This window comes from Cnephaeus nilssonii (genome assembly GCF_951640355.1).
Source record: "Cnephaeus nilssonii genome assembly, chromosome: 8".
NCBI lineage: Eukaryota > Metazoa > Chordata > Mammalia > Chiroptera > Vespertilionidae > Cnephaeus > Cnephaeus nilssonii.
Window position 1 is genome coordinate 74,067,164 of NC_137079.1, and position 19,742 is coordinate 74,086,905.

The 19,742-nt window shown below is 42.4% G+C and overlaps 1 protein-coding gene across 3 annotated transcripts in view; it reads left to right on the forward strand.

The window, feature by feature from the left end:
• DIAPH3 (diaphanous related formin 3) overlaps nucleotides 1–19,742 on the forward strand; it is a 551,015-nt gene that overhangs the window by 42,261 nt on the left and 489,012 nt on the right. For all 3 annotated transcript variants that reach the window (XM_079778831.1, XM_079778832.1, XM_079778833.1), the window contains one exon: nucleotides 15,992–16,159. In XM_079778831.1, the coding sequence (XP_079634957.1) occupies nucleotides 15,992–16,159 (168 nt within the window). The remainder of the gene's footprint in view (nucleotides 1–15,991; nucleotides 16,160–19,742) is intronic.

A 19,742-nucleotide genomic window follows, 5' to 3' on the forward strand; every position in this document is an offset into this window, starting at 1 on the left:
AGCAAGCCTCTGAGTAGGCATCATTACTCCCATTAAAAAATATATTTTTTAAAATATATTTTTTATTGATTTCAGAGAGATAGAAATATAAATAATGAGAGAGAATCATTGATCAGCAGCCTCCTGCACTTCCCTTACCCCCCACACACTAGGAATCGAGCCCACAACCTGGGCATGTGCCCTAACCGGGAATCAAACCATGACCTCCTGTTCATAGGTCGACCTCCTGGTTCATAGGCCGACCCTCAGCCACTGAGCCATGCTGTCTGGGCATTATTCCTATTTTTAAAGATGGAAAAACTGAGGCAAGAGAGAGGTTAAGTAACTTGTTTAAAGTCATGGGGCAGTCAGGGAACTCTGGCAGACTGACCCCAGAGAATACGATCTTTAACAAGCGAGTTATACTGCCACCTGAGTGCTGTCCCTTTCTCCACCAAGAGTGCCAGTGTAAAATCTCAGTGTATGTCTCATTATTTTCTCTTTTTTCCTTAAAGCCATCTATCTGAGACTTCTGACCTTTAAACTGACAAGGAAAATTTATATCAGAGCTGTTGGTATTTTTTAAAAGATATTTTTATTGATTTCAGAGAGGAAGGGAGAGGGAGAGAGAGAGAGAAACATCCATGATGAGAGAGAATCATTGATTGGCTGCATCCTGCACATCCCACCCTGGGGATGAGCCCATAACTTGGGCATGTGCCCTGACTAGGAATTGAACCATGACCTCCTGGTTCATGGGTCAATGCTCAACCACTGAGCCATGCCAGCCAGGCCAGAGCTGTTGGTCTTAATCCTGAGAGAATTATAATTGTAAACATATTGTATCTACAAAATTATAAACATATTGTATCTAAAAAGTTTTCTGTGGTAAGCAAAGAACTAAGAAATGAATTATTTTGAATATTTCCAGTGAATAAAACTGAGAAAGGTTTATGCCAAAGGAATAGTGATGTATGTGACTGAGATGGCAACAAGTAAATATATGAGATTATTTAAGTTGCAAGGACATAGAAAGACTGGATGGAAACCACTTATAGATCTCACAACTGCGATCTGCTTCCAGATAAGGGTACAGGCTTTCCTGGTTTCCCTTAAAGTTCCCCATGCGGATTGGGGTCCCAGAGCCACTGAGGGTGTCACCCAGTCTGGGCGTGGGTTCTGGTGAGTGCTTTCAGCAGTTTTTACCATTCTCCATGGGCCTCTTGACTCACTCAGTATAACTAACCGCTACCAGAAAACTCCAGCATGCTCCTGGGTGTTCTCTGTGAGGCTGATTCATTCAAAGAGGAGTTCTCCAAATGAATAAGCCTACCAGGACTGCTTTTGTCTGCTGTCAGACTATTCCTTTACCAAGATGTGATATGTTTTGTAGGATATACTAGTATACTAAATCAGACATCATATGTATAAAAAGAAAATAATATTATTTTAATGAAAGAAAATCGTGATTTTGATTATATGAGCATGTACCTAACTTCCAAGTTAGTTAATAAAACAAAATCATTAGCTTTAAAAGTGAGCTCAACTTAAAAGAATTATTTAAAACTAGAGGCCCTGTGTACGAAAATTCATGCACTGCGGCAGGGGTGGGGGTGGGGGGGGCCCCCTCTCACAGTCCGGGAGCCCTCAGGGGATGTCCTACTGATGGCTTAGGCCTGCTCCCCATGGGCTGATCAGGGGAAGGCATCGCCCCCATCACTCCGCTGCTGCTGCCACTGCCAGCCGCGGTGGTTGCGAGGCCTGAGCCCCGGGCCTTGAGCCACTGGGGCTCACAGCCGCCGGGGCTCACAGCTGCCAGTGCTCACGGCTGCCTGAGCCCACAGCTGCCGTGAGCCCTGGGCCTCGCAGCTGCTGTGGCTTTGTCTGGATGGACGTCCGGATGCACGTCTGAAAGACGTTTGCCCTAATTATTAGCACATTACCCTTTTATTAGTATAGATAATTTCTTATTGGCCTAGTAGGATATAAAGCTTTTATTTTGCATTTTTATGAACTTATTATATTTTTCTTGGTAAATTAAAAACAATGATACTATTTTCCACAATCCTATCTAATAATAGAGTAACATGTAAATTACCATTACTCCGCTACGCCCACGATTGGGTGGCGGGAGGCTGGGGGGCGGGACTCGGGGTGGCCTATCCGGCCATTGAGAGGCACGGATCCGCTGCCACTGAGGGGGACTATGCTGCTGTTGAGAGGCCAGATCCGCAGCCGCTGAGGGGGCCTGCTGCAGACACCCAGCTGCGCCTCTCAACGGCAGGGTAGCCAGGTGTCCGCGGCAGCCCCCCTCAGCGGCCGTTGAGAGGCGCAGGGGGCGGGAGTCCTGCCTCCTGCGCCTCTCAACAGCAGGGTAGCCCCCCTCAGCGGCCACGGACCATCAAAAGCGTGGGAGCTGGGTGCCTGTCCGCTCAGGCACCAGGCCTTTCAGAAGCCTCCGCCACGCTGGAGGCTTCTGAAAGGCCTGGTGCACCAGCGGACAGGCACCCAGCTTCCCATGATCAAAAGCAAAAGCGTGTAGGGGACCCTACACGTGCATGATTCAATCATGCACTGGGCCTCTAGTTTCTTTATAAAACTCTAAACTCAAAATATACTCTTTCTTGTGTGTAAAATAGAAATACCAGTATGAACTGGGGCAATGAAATATATGTGGTAAAATATACCAAAACAAGTTTTATAAAATGTAAACTATTCACTAAGTCAGGTGGGCCTTTCTGAGCCCATTACTATGAGTTAATTAAAGCTTCCTGTACTTACGTTTTCAGTAGTAACACTTAAGTACTATCTTAGGGTCTTTAAATATTTATGAAATAGTTTAGAGAGCTCCTCCTCAAATCAGTACAAATTTGGGAATAAGATCAAGAGCTCTCAGTGTTGAATATACTAAGATGTAGTAGAGTGTGCAGACTTGTTTATTCATCCTTTTATCCATTCATTCATTAAACATTTATTGAGTACCTAGTATCATAGGAATACAGTGATGAATAAGACTGCCTCTTCCCTCTGGGAACAGTGGGGAAACAGATGTGTACATAATCTCTATACATTTGAGTGCAGTGTGATAGGAGCTGGAACAGTAGTATAGGAGGTTCAGTGGAAGTCGTAACGTCAACTTTAATCTTGGGGAAGACTTCATGGAGAAGGTGACTTCAGCTGAGTTTTGAAGGAGGAGTTGGAATCCAGGCTGGCAGGAGTTGTAGTAACTTTTTACTCTAATAATTTTACTTCCTGGATGTCAACTGAATGGATTCCTAGTGAAATTGTCAGGTTGGCAAGTAGAAAGCAATTGTTGATATCTTTGGATAATTTTCACGAGTGAGTACTGTTGTCTGTCTTTCAAAAATAAAGTGTTACAGTCATTTCCAAAGCTAACTTACAATTTTTAATATAGAGAACTGTAATATTTGAATATATGCAATTATCATTATATTTTGAGTAGATGTGGGTAGATAGAAATTAAACATTTTTTGAATGTTACATTCTTTTAAAATGATTTTGTGCTCCTTTCCTTTGAGTGAGGTTTTTCTTACTATCTTACTCTATGGTTTTACATTACAGAAATTCATGCTTGTTTTTAGTGTAGCAGGCTGCTCTTTGATCAGTGTTGAAAGAGTCTTGGTTTTCTTATTGAATATGTAAAGGCCACAACACCTGGCATTCTTCCTGATATTGTTGAGAAGGATTTGGAAGGCAAGAAGCAGTGGCTTGTGTCCCAGCTATGGAAGATAGAAAACTATTCATAAATTTATTCACTTAATAAATATTAATAAAAGACACACTACATATTTAGGATTATGCTAAGTTCTAGGAGTGACTTAGTGAATAAAATAACAATTCGTGTTATCAGGGACTTATACCCTAGTTGAGTAAATTTCTATGATATGAGGCAATTTCAGAGTAGTATACGTACTATTCTGTAAGCAAGCAATCCCTAGATCTGGAGGATCTAACTCAGTTTTGAGGAGTCAGGAAGGCTCCTACATGAAATGTAGCTCAAACTGAGAGCTAAAGATTGAATTGAAATTCACCAGATTAAGTAGGTGGGATATGAGTTGTGGATGTGGATAAGTTTTAGGCACATGAAATAGCATTGGCACATTTAGGAGACTTTAGATTGCTCATTGCATCTAGATCATTGAGTGTAAGGGTGCTGGAATGGTGAAGAGGTTGTCTGGAGAGGAAGTAAGGTTCAGATTACAGTGGATCTTTGAGCCATGGTAAGATATTTGAATGTCATCCTCTTAGTAATGGGGATGCAAAGGTTGAAGGGTTTGAAGCACAGGAATGTGGGACATGATTGTGTTTACATTTCAGATCAAAATGGTGTCAGTGTAGAGAACAGCTCCAGGGAAGGTAGCGTAGAGGGAAGGGGCAGTGAAGACATGAAGGCAATTTAGGAGGTAGTAGCAGTTGTCCAAGTGGCCTGAACTAGGGTAGGTGACAATAGGTACAGAGAAGTTGAATAAGATATAGTCCACATGGTTTCATGATTTATGTTTTCTTATTAATTTTCATTAGTTATTTACAATTCAACTCAATTTTCTGCTGACCCGAGTCAACATCAGAAGTCATACTTGCCCTAACTGGTTTGGCTCAGTGGATAGAGCGTCGGCCTGCGGACTGAAAGGTCCCAGGTTCGATTCTGGTCAAGGGCATGTACCTTGGTTGCAGGCACATCCCCAGTAGGAGGTGTGCAGGAGGCAGCTGATTGATGTTTCTCTCTCATCAGTGTTTCTAACTCTCTATCCTTCTCCCTTCCTCTCTGTAAAAAAATCAATAAAATATATTAAAAAAATAAAAATAAAAAGTCATACTTAATCGATATCATCAAAAAGCATCTAGAGGCTTCCACTTTTTCTTCTAATCTCACATTATCTCTCAACCTCCAGGCCTCCCAAAGCCTCCTACTTTGCCCTTTGTATCTCAAAGCCTGTCATTTTGAATTCATGCGTTCCTTCTTGCTCTATGGAACCCTAGATGTTCTTTGAAGGTTTTACTTTTCTGGTATCTTCTTCAAAATCTTTCAGCTCTTTTTAAGCATTTCTGTGCATTTCTCTGAGTTGGTCTTAACTGTAGGTTTTCTTGTCCCTCCCACTGATTCATTGAAGGCATTAGAACTTGAGTTACTTTGGTCTTTTCCACCACTATTTCTGGTACTATTCCATATCTGCCTCCTAAGGGTTCTTGACCTGGGTTTCATGGACAACCAAGGGCTTTGTGGTAGAATTTATGGTGCCCTTGAATCCTTGAACTTGAATAGGAAAATATTGAATTTTTATTTTCATTAACCATTAAGTGAAATTTAGTATTTTTAAAACTTATTAATAAAGGTACCACCCGCCATACTCCCTACACCGTAGGATTTGGCCTGTGACTTTATCAACATAGAAATCACAGATGTTTTCAAAACATTGTAGTTATTGAAGATATTTCAAAATATGGTTTATATACAACACTATTGAAATTAGACTTTGTTATCTCTTGTTATGTAATGCATTTGTGAAGATGAATATAACTATATTACAGTTAGTTTTTAGTATTTTCATAACCCCATTTTATTTGGTTTTCTTTATAATTGTATATGTTTTAGGCACTTACAAGTATTATATGAGGATCTTTGTATTAATCATCTGTTGCTAAATAGTAAATTATCCCCAAACTTAGTATCTTATAACAGTAATAAACACTTAACATTTCACAGTTTTGGGGGTCAAAAATTCAGAAGCAGCTTAGCAGGATGGTTCCTGATTGAGGTTTCGGTGAGACATGGCTCAGGCCACAGTTATGTGAAGCCTTCATGGGGCTGCAGATCTCCTTTCCAGAGAGGCTCACCTGTGCCTGGCAAGCTGGTGCCAATTGCTGTTGGGAGGCCTGTTCTTCCCTCTGCGGCATCTCTGCAGGCTGTTGTGCAGCGCTTGGCTGTAGAAGACATATCGCATGTTGTAACTTACTTGTAAGCAATTGAAAGAATTTTTTTTTAAATTGACATTTTATTGATTTTCTTTTTAAAAATTTTTTCTGACTTTTTATATTTTTATGTATTTATTAAATTAAAAAACTATGGTTTACATTCAATATTATTGAATTAGTTTCAGGTATACAGCATAGTGGCTAGACAATCATATACTTCACAAAGTGTTCCCTCTGACATTTCTAGTATCCAACTGGCACCATACATAATTATTATAATACTAGTGGCCCGGTGCACGAAATTCGTGCACTCGGGTGGGGGAGTCCCCCAGCCTGGCCTGTGCCCTGTCACAGTGTGGGAGCCCCGCGATCCATCGCCCCAAAGAGGTAGGCCCCGCCCACCCATTCGGGGCTCCTCGATGGATTGCCCCAAAAAGATAGGCCAGAGCTGGCAGAGGCCTGTGGACCCCCGGCACCGGTACACAGAGGCGCCCGCCATGGCCCTGCCCCCGGGCCAGGCTGCGGTGGAGGTCTGCAGACCTCTGCGCGTCTCAGGACTCCCGGCGCAGGCGTGCGGAAGCCTCCGCTGCGACCCCGCCCCAGTCCCTGACGCTGCATGTCCCCGCCCACCCGCACTTGCTGCGCACGCAGCCTGCTGATTGGTCGTTATGTGACAGCATCCCGACCAATTTGCATATTGCCCTATTATTAGTATAGATTATTGACTATATTTTCTATGCTGTAAGAACATAATTATTATGTTTCTTATTTAATATTAAAATACTATATGAAATCTAAATGTGAACAAATTATTGTAAGTATGTGTGCTTTTTTTTAAAATGTAGGTAGTGGTAAATTTTCACAGAAACCGCTGGCTAAGAAACTTTTTATAATTTCATTAAGACAAATTGAGAGCTGGAAAAGTTTATTTGTAACATTTGGGAATATTGAAGTTAGAATGCAGTAGTTGGGTTGTTGGGAATTGATACTGAGTCATAGGATTGTGGTCTATGAGTGGGATGGTTAGCTTATCACCCCTGAGACAATGAATGGTCAATTCCAACCACCCCATCCTCCCTGCAAAGATATCTTTGTAATAGTAATGTCAGTAGCAATTTAATAAAGACCATGGGAAAGACAGACAGCATACTGTTTAGCTGGTAATATGTACTGTCTCCTGTAATTCTGACTCATCAACCTCACAGGGTTCCCTGATGGATCCCTTTCCAAAGCCTCTAGAGGTTCCTTCTCCCCAGAATTAATCACTGGTTCCTATTATTGCTGATTCACATGGCTTATGATTTTCCTGGAGGCTTTTACCTTAATTTATAATTAGTTCTTTTTCATGCGTTTTCCCCTCAGGTGTTGAACATCTATCTGAAGGGATGGCACTATATTTTATGTATTTTACCATCCAGTAATTGCTCATTCATTCATACCTTAAACAAGTATTAATTGACTGCTAGCTATCTGCCAGCTATTGTGCTATAGGCTGAACACACACAAGTGGCTGAAGTAGTTACCTGTTGCTATGTAAAAATTATTCCCCAATTTACCCCAAGATTTAGTGACTTAAAAAAGCAAACAGTTGTCTCATACTCTTTCTGTTGGTCAGGAATTTGGTAGTTGCTTAGCTAGGTGGTTCTGGGTTGGGGCCTCATGAGGTTGCAGTGAGGATGCTGTCTAGAGCTTTTAAAAGTATTATTCTCTGAGGAGCTCTGTATTAGTTATCTGTTGTTGTATAATAAGTATCAGTTATCTAAAGGCTCACCTGGGCCTTACAAGATGGTGCATTCACATGAATGCTGGCGAGAGACCTCCATGCTGCTTTAGCTTCTGTAGCTCAGTTGTTGGCCATGCGGGACTCCCCATAGGTCGTCTTGAGTTTCCTCCTGATTTGGCAGCTGATGTGCCATAGAGCAGGTGGTCCAAGAGGGAGTGGGACAAAACATGTGATGTCTGTTATGATCTGGTCTTGTAGATCACACTCCATAATTACCACAATATCCTATTGGTTACATAGTCAGTGGATCACTGGGGCTATTTTAGAGATGGGCTACCACAGTGACTAAGATAGTTGACTGTTTAAGTTGTAAGATGACTAATAATTATAACATGTTCCTTTGGTTTTAAATTAAAAAGTACTTCTGTTAGTATTTAAAATGTTGTAAGAGTTAAAAATTGCATTTTCACTGTTACCATGTTATGCTATAGCTAAAAATCTAATAGATTATAAGAGCCTGATTTTTAAAATTAATTTTATTTAAACTGTCATTACTAATTATCAGTATGAGATAATACTCAGTAGTAGGGTGTTCATTTAACTTCTCCTGAAGATAAGTGATACTAATTTATAAAACTCAGTACACTCCTGACGCAGCTGTAGCCATATTAATGAAGTGTGGTGTACTACTGTCATGACCTTCATGCCGGGGTTTAGGATCTGAAGGAGGGGCTGATGCACAAATGAAAATACTATACAAGACATATGGATTTAGAAGGCATGTCTTTTGGTTAGAAGGCATTGGGGGCCAGGTGGAGCCTCTTTCTTGAAGAGACACAATGACTTCTGGCCTGATCTGCTATTTATTTGCTTGAATACACATTTGCCCTTTAGCAATGCATACAGGCATATCAAAGGTAAAGTTTGGTAAACAGTAAAGGGATTATAGGGTTAGGGAATTGCCTTGAGTCACCACTATCTCAACAGGAACAATCGTTGCTTAGCGTCAGCCCTGCTAGCACCCAAGGTCCATCGGCCTTCTGAGTACCTTGGTGCACTCTTGTGACAGTATCGGCAAGTAGTGGCTTCCCGCATACTATCTCCAAATAGCATTATGATAGAACTAGAAGCCTGGTGCATGAGATTTGTGCACAGGTAGGGTCCCTAGGCCTGGCTGGCGATCAGTGTCAATCTGCGGGGCAACTAGCGAGGCGATTGGGGACCCCCATGGGCACCTGCTGTGGCTGGTCTGGTGCTGCCTGCTCACCGGCCCCACCCCAACCGCCACCATCGCTTTGGGGCCTGCGGGCTGGGGGCAGCTCCTGCGTTGAGCGTCTGTCCCCTGGTGGTCAGTGCATGTCATAGCGAATGGTTGTTCTGCTGTTCGGTCGATTTGCATATTAGCCTTTTATTATATAGGACTAGAGGCCTGGTGCACGAAATTCATGCGTGGGGGGGTCCCCCTCAGCCCAGCCTGCACCCTCTTTAATCTGGGACCCCTCGGGGGATGTCCCTCTCACAATCTGGGACCACTGGCTCCTAACTGCTCACCTGCCTGCCTGCCTAATTGCCCCTAACTGCCCCTCCTGCTGGCCTGGTCACTTTCAGTTGCCCCCCCTGCTGGCCTGGTCGCCTTCAAATGGTCCTCCCACTGGCCTGGTTGCCCCTAACTGCCCACCCCCACTGGCCTGGTCGCCCCCAACTGCCCCCCCACCCCCGCTGGCCTGGTCTCCCCACGCAGCCTGCTGTTCAGTCGTTTGGTCGTCCCTCAGTAACCCCCCTGCCGGCCTGGTCACCCCATGCAGCCTTCTTGTTCAGTTGTTTGGTCATCCCTCACTAACCCCCCTGCTGGCCTGGTCGCCCCACGCAGCCTGCTTGTTGTCATTTGGTTGTCCCTCACTAACCCCCCTGCCGGCCTGGTCACCCCATGCAGCCTGCTATTCAGTCGTTTGGTCATCCCTCACTAACCCCCCTGCCAGCCTGGTTGCCCCATGCAGCCTGTTTGGTCATCTGTTCGGTTGTTTTGGTTGTGACAGTCACTTAGGCTTTTATATATATAGATTTCCTCAGTCTTCTATGTGTTTAACCAATTCTTCAACAAAGGCACATTGCTTGTGTGCTTCATCTACTTTGGGTTGTGTTTCTAGCTTAGCTTTAAGACAAGAATTTTATGTCAAACTAAAAGTAGCTACACAATCAAGTTGTAAAAGACACATATTCACAGCTAAACTGCCAAATACAAAATAACAACCATTTAAAGTCAGTATGATGGGGATTTCTATTGTATTTTTATGTACAAAAGTATTTTAAAAGTTTGCTTTTATGTTCTATTGTGCCTTGCTTTAAACAAATTGTGCAATTCTATGAAAGATAAATTAGTGATTTTTTTCTTCATTTCTAAGTGGAGACATAGTATCATCCCTTTAAAAAAATTAAATTTCTTTAGAACATTTAAAATGATTTGATAATAAAGTTCACTTTGCACCTAGCTTTGTAATAATTCTTGATTACGTGGCATCTACCTGTAGTGCTCAGTAGAGCATCACATACCTGGGAACACTTACTTTAAGCCTGAGGTATTCAACAAATTCAACTTGCTGTTCTAGTGTAGGAGGAAGGATTGTATTTATTTTTTCCTATGGCTCCTTTCTTATTTTGTCTTTCATGTCTTCTAATCAGGGAAAATAGATAAAAGCATTGTAATGAAATTATGAAACACTGATCTTTTGTATCTCATATTACTGTTTGGACTTTGAAGATTTGGAAGCTAGAAGAGGGATATGCTAATTTTTCCTATCTTGCTGTAGCTTGCTATGCTAGTGGTAATGTGCAAATTTGTTTTTCCACTTGGATAAAATCCAACCATCCCCAGAGTGTAAGTGCTAAGCCTACAGGGGAGGTGTGCTAATTCTATTTTCTTGTTATTATGTAAATTCTGATATTGTTTATTGATATAAATGTAGTTCCACTAAAACATAATAGGTTGATTTTTTTTCTCCCCTTTACACTACTTTGTATGCCAAATACTATGAAATTTTTATTTATAAATGGTTTGGAGCTTGTCCTTTATTATGTAGATATGCAATTTCCTCTTTGTAAGGATTACACAAATACATTCGGACTGATGCTACAGTTCAAGCTCTTAGCACAGTGCCTAACTTATAGAAGAGATTCAGTAAATATTAGCTATTGTCATTTTTATGACATTTAGAGATTTTTATTTAAGAAATTTTTTTGTCTTTTGGTGAGAAGTAAAAATTTTTATTTCTTCCACCACTGATGGAAGAAACCATCAAGTTTTGTAATCACAAATCAGCTTGTGAATTGCTTAAGCTTACTATTCCCATTCATTGACATGTTTACATTCATAAGGTTGATGTTGTATTAATGATGTTTTGCTTAATTTCATGTCATAAGTTTAGCATAGTAATCAAGTTACACTTTTGTGATGTGGGAAGAAGAGTCAGCATAGTTTTTACACCGAGGGATCAATATCATTTATGTAGAAGTGATGGCAATGAAGTGGTAATTCAGAAGACAGATAACTAGTTTCTTTTCTTAAACTAGAGGCCCGGTGCATGAAAATCGTGCACTGGTGGGGGGGTGTCCCTCAGCCCAGCCTGCACCCTCTCCAATCTGGGACCCCTCAGAGGATGTCCGACTGCCGGTTTGGACATCCCTCTCACAATCTTGGACTGCTGGCTCCCAACCGCTCACCTGCCTGTCAGCCTGATCACCCCATAACCCCTCCCCTGCCAGCCTGATTGATGCCGAAATGCTCCCCTGCCGGCCCGATTGCCCCCAACTGCCCTCCCCTGCTGGCCTGGTCGCCCCTAACTGCCCTCCCCTGCAGGCCTGGTCGCCCCTAACTTCCCTCCCCTGCTGGCCTGGTCGCCCCCAACTGCCCTCCCCTGCTGGCCTGATCGCCCACAACTACCCTCCCCTGCCGGCCATCTTGTGGTGGCCATCTTTGACCAAATGGGGGCGGCCATATTGTGCCAGGGCATGAGGGTCAATTTGCATATTACCTCTTTATTATATAGGATAGGATACAGGTTTTTTTTTTTTTTTTTTTTTTTGGTGTCTCCTAGTTTTTTGAAATAAATATGAAGAATTGGGGTACTAATGTATATAGGCACAATAACTTCTGGAAATATATTTATGGGAAGACAATTGTATGTTTTTGGGTTATTCCTAAGTAGAGCATGTTTATCTTGGTAAGTTAGATGTCCCTTTTCTTGCTACTGTAATACATTGTATACTTGCTGCATTTTCTATATAGCTATATAATTACCTGTGCTTGTCTCCTTTACTTGGTTGTTAGTTATCTGTGTTCTAACTAGCTCATGCATCTGTGTGTCACCAACATCAAACAGAATAACCTCTCCAGTGCTCTTCATTTATTTCTGTAAATCTGGGATTCAATTTGGTATATTCCTTGTTGGCCTGCAGAACTTTTTTTGACACTTTTTTGCAGTACATGTTGGCTGGAGATAGATTCTCTCAACTTTTGTGTGTCTGAAAATGTCTTTATTTTGCTTCTATTTATGAAAGGTATTTTGTCCTTTTCTTTTTTTGTTAATCTTCACCTGAGGATATTTTTCCATTGATTTTTAGAGAGAGTGGAAGGGAGGGGGAGAGACAGAGAGAGAAACATGATGTGAGAGAGACACTTAGATTGGTTGCCTCCCATACACACTCCTATTGGGTCGGCTGGGGATTCAGCCTGCAATCTAGGTATGTGCCCTTGATTGGAATCAAACCCGTGACTCTTTAGTCCATGGGCTGACACTCAGTTCACTGAGCTAAACCGGCTAGGGCTGAAAGGTATTTTCACTGGACATAGAATACCAGGATGACAGTATTTTTCTTTGGATACTTTAAAGATGCAATTCCATTGTCTTTTGCCAACATTGTATGTAGTGAGAAATTAGTTGTCATTTTTTTTCCTTGTGTATATAATGACTTCATTTCTCTGGCTGTACTTTTATGGTTTTCCCTTATTTCTAGGTGGCTGTCTTTTTTTTTTTTTAAAAATCAATTAAGTTAGACCTCCTGAAATATGTCTTCTGTACCATTCTCACTCTGTCTTCTTCTGGGCCCCCATCACACTTGTGTTACAGTATTTCATATTATATCACAGATCTTGATTGCTGTTCCCTCCCTCCCTCCCTCCCTCCCTCCCTCCCTCCCTCCCTTCCTTCCTTCCTTCCTTCCTTCCTTCCTTCCTTCCTTCCTTCCTTCCTTCCTTCCTTCCTTCCTTCCTTTTTCCATTTTTTTCTCTCTTTGTTTCGGCTTTGGTACTTTCCTTGATCTGTGTTTCAGCTAACCAATTCTTTTTTCAGCAATGGTTAGGTTTTATTAAGCCCATTTAATGAATTCTTCACTTCTGATACACTTTTCATTCTAAAAGACATTAACAAAAAGTTTCTATGACCTTGCTGCTGAAATTCTCCATCTTTCATACATGGTGTCCACTCTTTTCATTTTATCCTTTGTTATTTTTATATGTCTTATTTCAAATAGTCTGTCTGGTTATTCCACCATCTGGGCCATCTCTGGGTCTGCTTCTTTTGACTAGGGTACATGTTTTCTTGACCTTTGTGCGTCTCATAATATTTGATCGTATGGTGGACATTTAAAAAAAGTATAGTAGAAATCTTACCTAATAATAGAGAAAGATGTAAATTAACTGTACCTTCGCTATGCCCACAGCCAATCAGAATGAGTATGCAAATTAACCCAACCAAGATGACGGTTAATTTGCATACATACCTGGGTCTGGGGAACCTCCTCGGCACCCAGGTCACTCCCAGCCAGCCATCAGGTGGAGGCTTTAGGTTTAGGAAGGGGCCGAGCCTGTGATCGGAGGGTTGGGGGTCCCCTTCCCAAGCCTAAACCTGGGGTGGAGGCTTTAGGCTTGGGAAGGGGCCGAGCCTGTGATTGGAGGTGCAGGTGGGGAACTCCTTCCCAAGCCTAAAGCCTGGGGTGGAGGCTTTAAGCTTGGGGAGGTGCCAAGCCTGTGATTGGAGGTTGTGTGTGGGGGGGGGACCTTCCCAAGCCTAAACCTGGGGTGGAGGCTTATGGCTTGGGAAGGGGCTGAGCTTGGGATCGGAGGGAAGGGGAAAATATCAATGGAAAGATATCCTCAGGTGAGGATAAAAAGAAAAATAAAGAAAGAAATGTAATATCGTATGAAAGACACATCTTGGAAATGCTTAAAGAAAGTTGTTATTTTTTCATGGTGAAGGGACTGGAGTCTGTGTTGATGAAAATACCTTGGCGGCTGCGGTGATTGGCAGTGGCTGCAGCAGCGGGATGATGGGGCTGGCGCCTTTCCCTGATCAGCCTGGTCGCCTTCTGCAAAGGGAGGCCAGACTGCGGCTTAGGTCCGCTCCCAATGGACCATCAGTAAGACATCCCCTGAGGGCTCCCAGTATGTGAGAGGGGGAAGGCTGGGCTGAGGGACCCCTCCCCAGTGCACGAATTTTATGCACCGGGCTGCTAGTTACATTATATTTGCTTCTAAAAAAGACCCTGCCCTTTTAGGTTGCTAGAATGGGGGCTGAGGCAATGCGGTCTTTAGTTGAGCTGGGTTTTGGCTTCCTTGCTACTTGAGTTTTATTCAGCTCATTTGTGGCCTCATGTTTGGAGGGCTTGAGATCTGAGCAGTAATGAGATTTTGGCTGTTTTTAAAAAATATATATTTTTATATACTTTTATTGATTTCCGAGAGGAAAGGAGAGAAGGAAGGAGAGATAAAAACATCAATGATGCTCCAGAAAATAGTAGTACATTAAAACTTAGGTTATTCTTCACTCTGTTTAACTATTTCTTTTCAGCTGTTTGTCAGTGATGAAAGCAGCCTGTTACTTCTTGATAGTTAGTTCTTAGAGGTTTTGTTGTGTCTTCAGCTCCCTGATGGGTTAAAGTCAACAGCTACTACAATTTTGTAGTTTTTGTGGCTTGTTTTGGTTGTTAGGATGAGAACAGTGGAGTTTTGTGACTGTTTCCTAAATCCCACCAGAACTGTCATATTATTAGTACCTTAATGTTTAGGACATGTTTTATGGACCATGTGTGAGTGTGGCACATAGTAGTACCTAGGCATTATCTCCCTTTAAAGATCTAATTTGATAGGTAAGCATTATTATCTTTCCATCTCATTATTTGAAGACATTCTGTTTTGTTAGTGAAGTGACTTGTTCTTTAAGTTGAGAATTTTAACAGTCATATTTCTTCAATGGGCTATATTTGTTCTAGTCTATAGAACCTTCCATGGTGATAGAAATGTTCTCTATGTGTTTAGACTAAGCCACATTTGGCTCTGGAGCACTTGATTTGTGGCTAGTGCAACTAAGGAATTGAATTTTTAATTTGCTCTATATTTAAGTAGCTCTATGTGGTAGTGGCTACCTTAATGAATATAGCACAGCTCTATCTGCTCTACATGTTATAGCAATACAAGTAGATTCATATACAGTTATGGTGAATAATATACAGAATCATTATACTCGTAAGTATAGTTCTATTCTTAATATCTACTTTAAGACTTTTTGCCTTTTTGATTGTTACCATTTGAAACATTGTATTAGTCTGGGTTCTTTTTGAGAAATAGAATTTATAAAATTCAAAGTAAATGAATAGCTTTGCAAACTAATATACATTTCAAATATCAGCAAACTATTTGATGGTCTAATTGTGGAAGAGATCCAATTAAAGCCAAAATCCAGTTTTATATCCTGAGGCTTTAGCCACTCAACTCTGGAGTCATTCATGATGTTCAAATACAGACCAGCCTGAGTAAAGAGAAATGTTTTCATTAGGCCAACAAGCTATGAAGATATAAGTAGAATTGTTAATTTAAAATTTCCTCAGTCACACCAACTCACACCTCTCCAGAGCATAGTATTCACTGTGAAAAGGGCTCTGGGCAAGGGGGCTGAGGGTCAGGGCACTGAATAATAGTTTGATTGCCAACTACTAAATTAGGTAAATTACCTTTGTAAAACTGCTTAGGTTGCTAATCTATAAAGCAAAGGTTACTGACATTAGAATCTCAATTCTATAATTTTAAAGTTAGAAGGGATCTTTTGAGATTGTCTGATTTCTCTTCTGTTTTTTGACAGATTGGTTACTGTAAACTTCTTACTAACACACACACATAGATAAAAATATATATTGAAAAATATATATCTAATCTTAAAGATTACAGTGCTGAATATCTCTTGATGAAACCAAATTGATAATGTGTTTGACCTTGTTGGTTTATTTGTTTTGGGGATTACATAAATATTGAGAAGGAAATATTTACATATGTGCCATTTTATTTTATTTTATTTTATTTTATTTTAGCTGGACAGATTTGCCAGCATAAAAATTCCGGGGAGCAAGAAAGAGAGGCCTCCACTTTCCAACCTGAAAACTGCGTTTGCAAGCAGTGATTGTTCTTCAGAGGTGATGGAAAACCCTCCGAAGCCACTGTCAGATAAGGAAGTCTTAGAACTTTTTGAAAAGATGATGGTAAGAATTTTGATTCTTATGAAATGTTGTTTGATGTAAAAACCTTCACTTTTGGTTATGTTTTAGGAACACTAACATATTTGGACTCGTGTTCCATAGAGCGGTTTCTGAAGTCATTTAAGATAGCACTTTAGTCATAGAAGGAGCTTTACGATTACAATAATAAGAATGTGAAGAAAATGTCATACCAGTTTTTTGTTTTACACAGGATATATAAAAACATAATACTTAAAGAATCAGATGACATATTTTTATCTTGACTAGATTGTCTAAGTGGTCTGTCTGTTTGGATTCAGTTGCGTTTTAGAGTGATGGCCATAGTGCTCTGCTGTGTACATTGCATTCTTAAGTGTGATGATTGTTGACGTGACTTGTTTTATTTTTTTCTTGGTCCTTAGGATAACCAGGTCCTTATAGACCTGCCTTTGGTATATCTGTAGATACTTCAACTCACTCATTTTGGGGTGTGCCTGTTCTGGAGGAGACACCTGAGGCCATTAGTGGCTTTCTTCAGTTGGTTCTTTATTTTTAATATATATATTTTTTGTTGATTTTAGAGAGGAAAGGAGAGAGAGAGAGAGAGAGAGAGAGAGAGAGAGAGAGAGAGAGAGAAACATCAGTGATGAGAGAGAATCATTGATCGGGTTCCTGCATGCTCCCTACTGGGGATTGAGCCTGTAATCCGGGCATGTGCCTGTGCCAGGCCGGCATGGCCATGGCATACTCAGCCCCATGTTGGGCGCCATATGTGCCGAGCCAGCTCAGCCAGGTTTGGTGAGCTTGAGAGGGGGCGGTGAAGGATTGAGAAAAGACAGACAAGAGACAAAAGTTGGGTTTGGGTGGGACGCTGTCCTCTCTGATGGAGAGCTAGCAACAGAGCCACAGCTTGTAAGCCCAGTCTTTATTTTATAGCCAGTTTCCTCGAGGCAAAGTAAGGGTGTGGTTACAACGTTCTCATGAGTTTCAAATTTACTCAATTACATGCACCTGATCAAGCTTTGTTTGCTTGCTGCACCTCCAGCTGCCTATATCAGTGGTTGGCAAACTCATTAGTCAACAGAGCCAAATATCAACAGTACAACGATTGAAATTTCTTTTGAGAGCAGAAAACCGACTTCTGCGCATGGGCCATGAAGTTTCAATCACACTGTACATGCGCGCCCGCACATGGTATTTTGTGGAAGAGCCACACTCAAGGGGCCAAAGAGCCCTATGTGGCTCGCGAGCTGCAGTTTGTCGACCGCAGGCCTATATCACTTAGCCACGTGGGACCACAGGTTTGGACCATAGGTTCAAGATTACAACTATAGCCTTTGGCTTTGCCGTGAGAAGACCGTGCCCTCTCATTAGTCCAAGGCTTGAACCTGTCCAAATGCTGTGGCCGCTCTTCATGTGTGCCCTGACCAGGAATTGAAACTTGACCTTCTGGTTCAGAGGTCGATGCTCAACCACTGAGCCACACCATCCAGGGCCAGTTGGTTCTAAATGATGGGGATTCTCTGACAGACTTAGCTGGCTTTCAAGCTGGCTGAACTCATTTGACCAACAACCCACATGTTAAGTATATTCAAACCATTTACTACAAGTGAATGCTAATCCTACCTAATAAAATAATAATATGCAAATTAACCATCACTCCGCTACATCCACAAGCCACACCCACCAGCCAATCAGAGTGAGTATGCAAATAAACCCAACCAAGATGGCTACAGCCACAGAGAGCAGGAGGGAGGCTTGGGTTTCCCAGGCAACGGAGGAAGCCAAGCTTTCTGCCTGCCCTTGCCGGCCTAAGCCTCCACTCAAGGCTACAAAGTTTCAATTATAGAAGGTAAACAAATCCAAACAGAAATGGCATCTGCCACGGAGCTGAAAAGAGCAGGAGGCTAGGGTTGCTCCCGGCAATGGAAGAAGCAAAGCTTTCCTCAAACCCTGGCCGGCCCAGGTGTCCGCTTAAGGCTACAAAGTTTCAATTATAGAAGATACAAAAGTCCCAACAGAAATGGCTGCTGGCCACGGAGCAAGCAGGAGGCTTAGCTCCGCTCCAGGCTACAAAGTTTCAATTGTAGAAGGTAAATAAATTCCAGATACCAGGGCCTCCGCTTGTGTCGCCAGGGGGCATGGCTGGCCTGCAAACCACCACAGGCCCCTCGCTCAGGCCGCCCCACACCCCAAGGGAACCCCCACCCTGATCCGGGACACCCTGCAGGGCATACCAGCTGGTCCCCACCCCTGCACCAGGCCTCTATCCTATCTAATAAAAGAGTAATATGCAGATTGACCATCACTCCAACACACAATATGGCTGCTTCCATGTGGTCAAAGATCCTGCCCCCATGTGGACACAAGATGGCCACCACAAGATGGCCAGCAGGGGAGGGCAGTTGGGAGGCATCAGGCCTGCAAGGGAGGGCAGTTGAGAGGGACCAGACCTGCAAGAGAGGGCAGTTGGAGGCAATCAACCCTGCAGGGGATGGCAGTTAGGGGTGACCAGGTTGGCAGAGGAGGAAAGTTGGGGGCAAACAGGCTGGCAGGGGAGCAGTTAGACATCAATCAGGCTGGCAGCGGAGTGGTTAGGGAGTGATCAGGCTGGCAGGCAGAAGCGGTTAGGGGCAATCAGGAAGGCAGGTAGGCGAGCAGTTGGGAGCCAGCAGTCCTGGATTGTGAGAGGGATGTCCAACTGCCCGTTTAGGCCCGAACCCACCGGGATCGGGCCTAAACGGGCAGTCGGACATCCCTTGAGGGGTCCCAGATTGGAGAGGGTGCAGGCTGGGCTGAGGGACACCCCCTCGCTCCCGTGTACGAATTTTGTGCACCAGGCCTCTAGTTTTATATAAATAGATTGTTTACATATATAGTTTCTACTCTCAAGTTGCTCATCTCTTAGGATTCAAAACAAACAATTGAAAAATTAAATGAGTAAAAACTGCTAGAAGGTAGTATTTACTGATTAAGTTACTTATAAGTTCAGAATAAAAACAAACTACTTTCATTTTTGAGCTACCTCGTTAGCTTCAGGAGAAACCAAAATGAGAAGGGAAATCATAGTATAGGCCAGTGATGGGCAACCTTTGGTGTGTCAAACTTCGTCAAAAAACTGAGCATAACTCAGGTAGTGTGTCACTTTGAGGAAAAAACATTATTTCGCAAATGTTTCATCCTCAGGAGCAGCAAATGTTTCATCCTCGGCATGCGGCCGCCTCAGAATTGAACCTGGGACCTTTCAGTGCTGACACGCGTGTCATAGGTTCGCCATCACTGGATAGGCAGTCCTTGGGTTATGTTGGACTCCACATATGTTGTTTCATGGTTACGTCGCCATCTCCCATTTATTTATAAAAAAAAAAAGTTCCGTCATTTCTACGTATGTACATATGTGCTTTATGTTTTTTATTATTTATTTTCCACAAGTAAAGGTCAGGAATTGTTATCTTTTAAATTTTTTTTACTGTTTCACTTCATTATTGTTGCATATGTGCTCCATGTGAGTGACGTAGGTGCTTATGTAGGTGGGTTATGACTTACGGTGAAAATCACGTTATATCGCGCCGCAGGAACGGATCTCCGATGTACCGAGGACCTACTG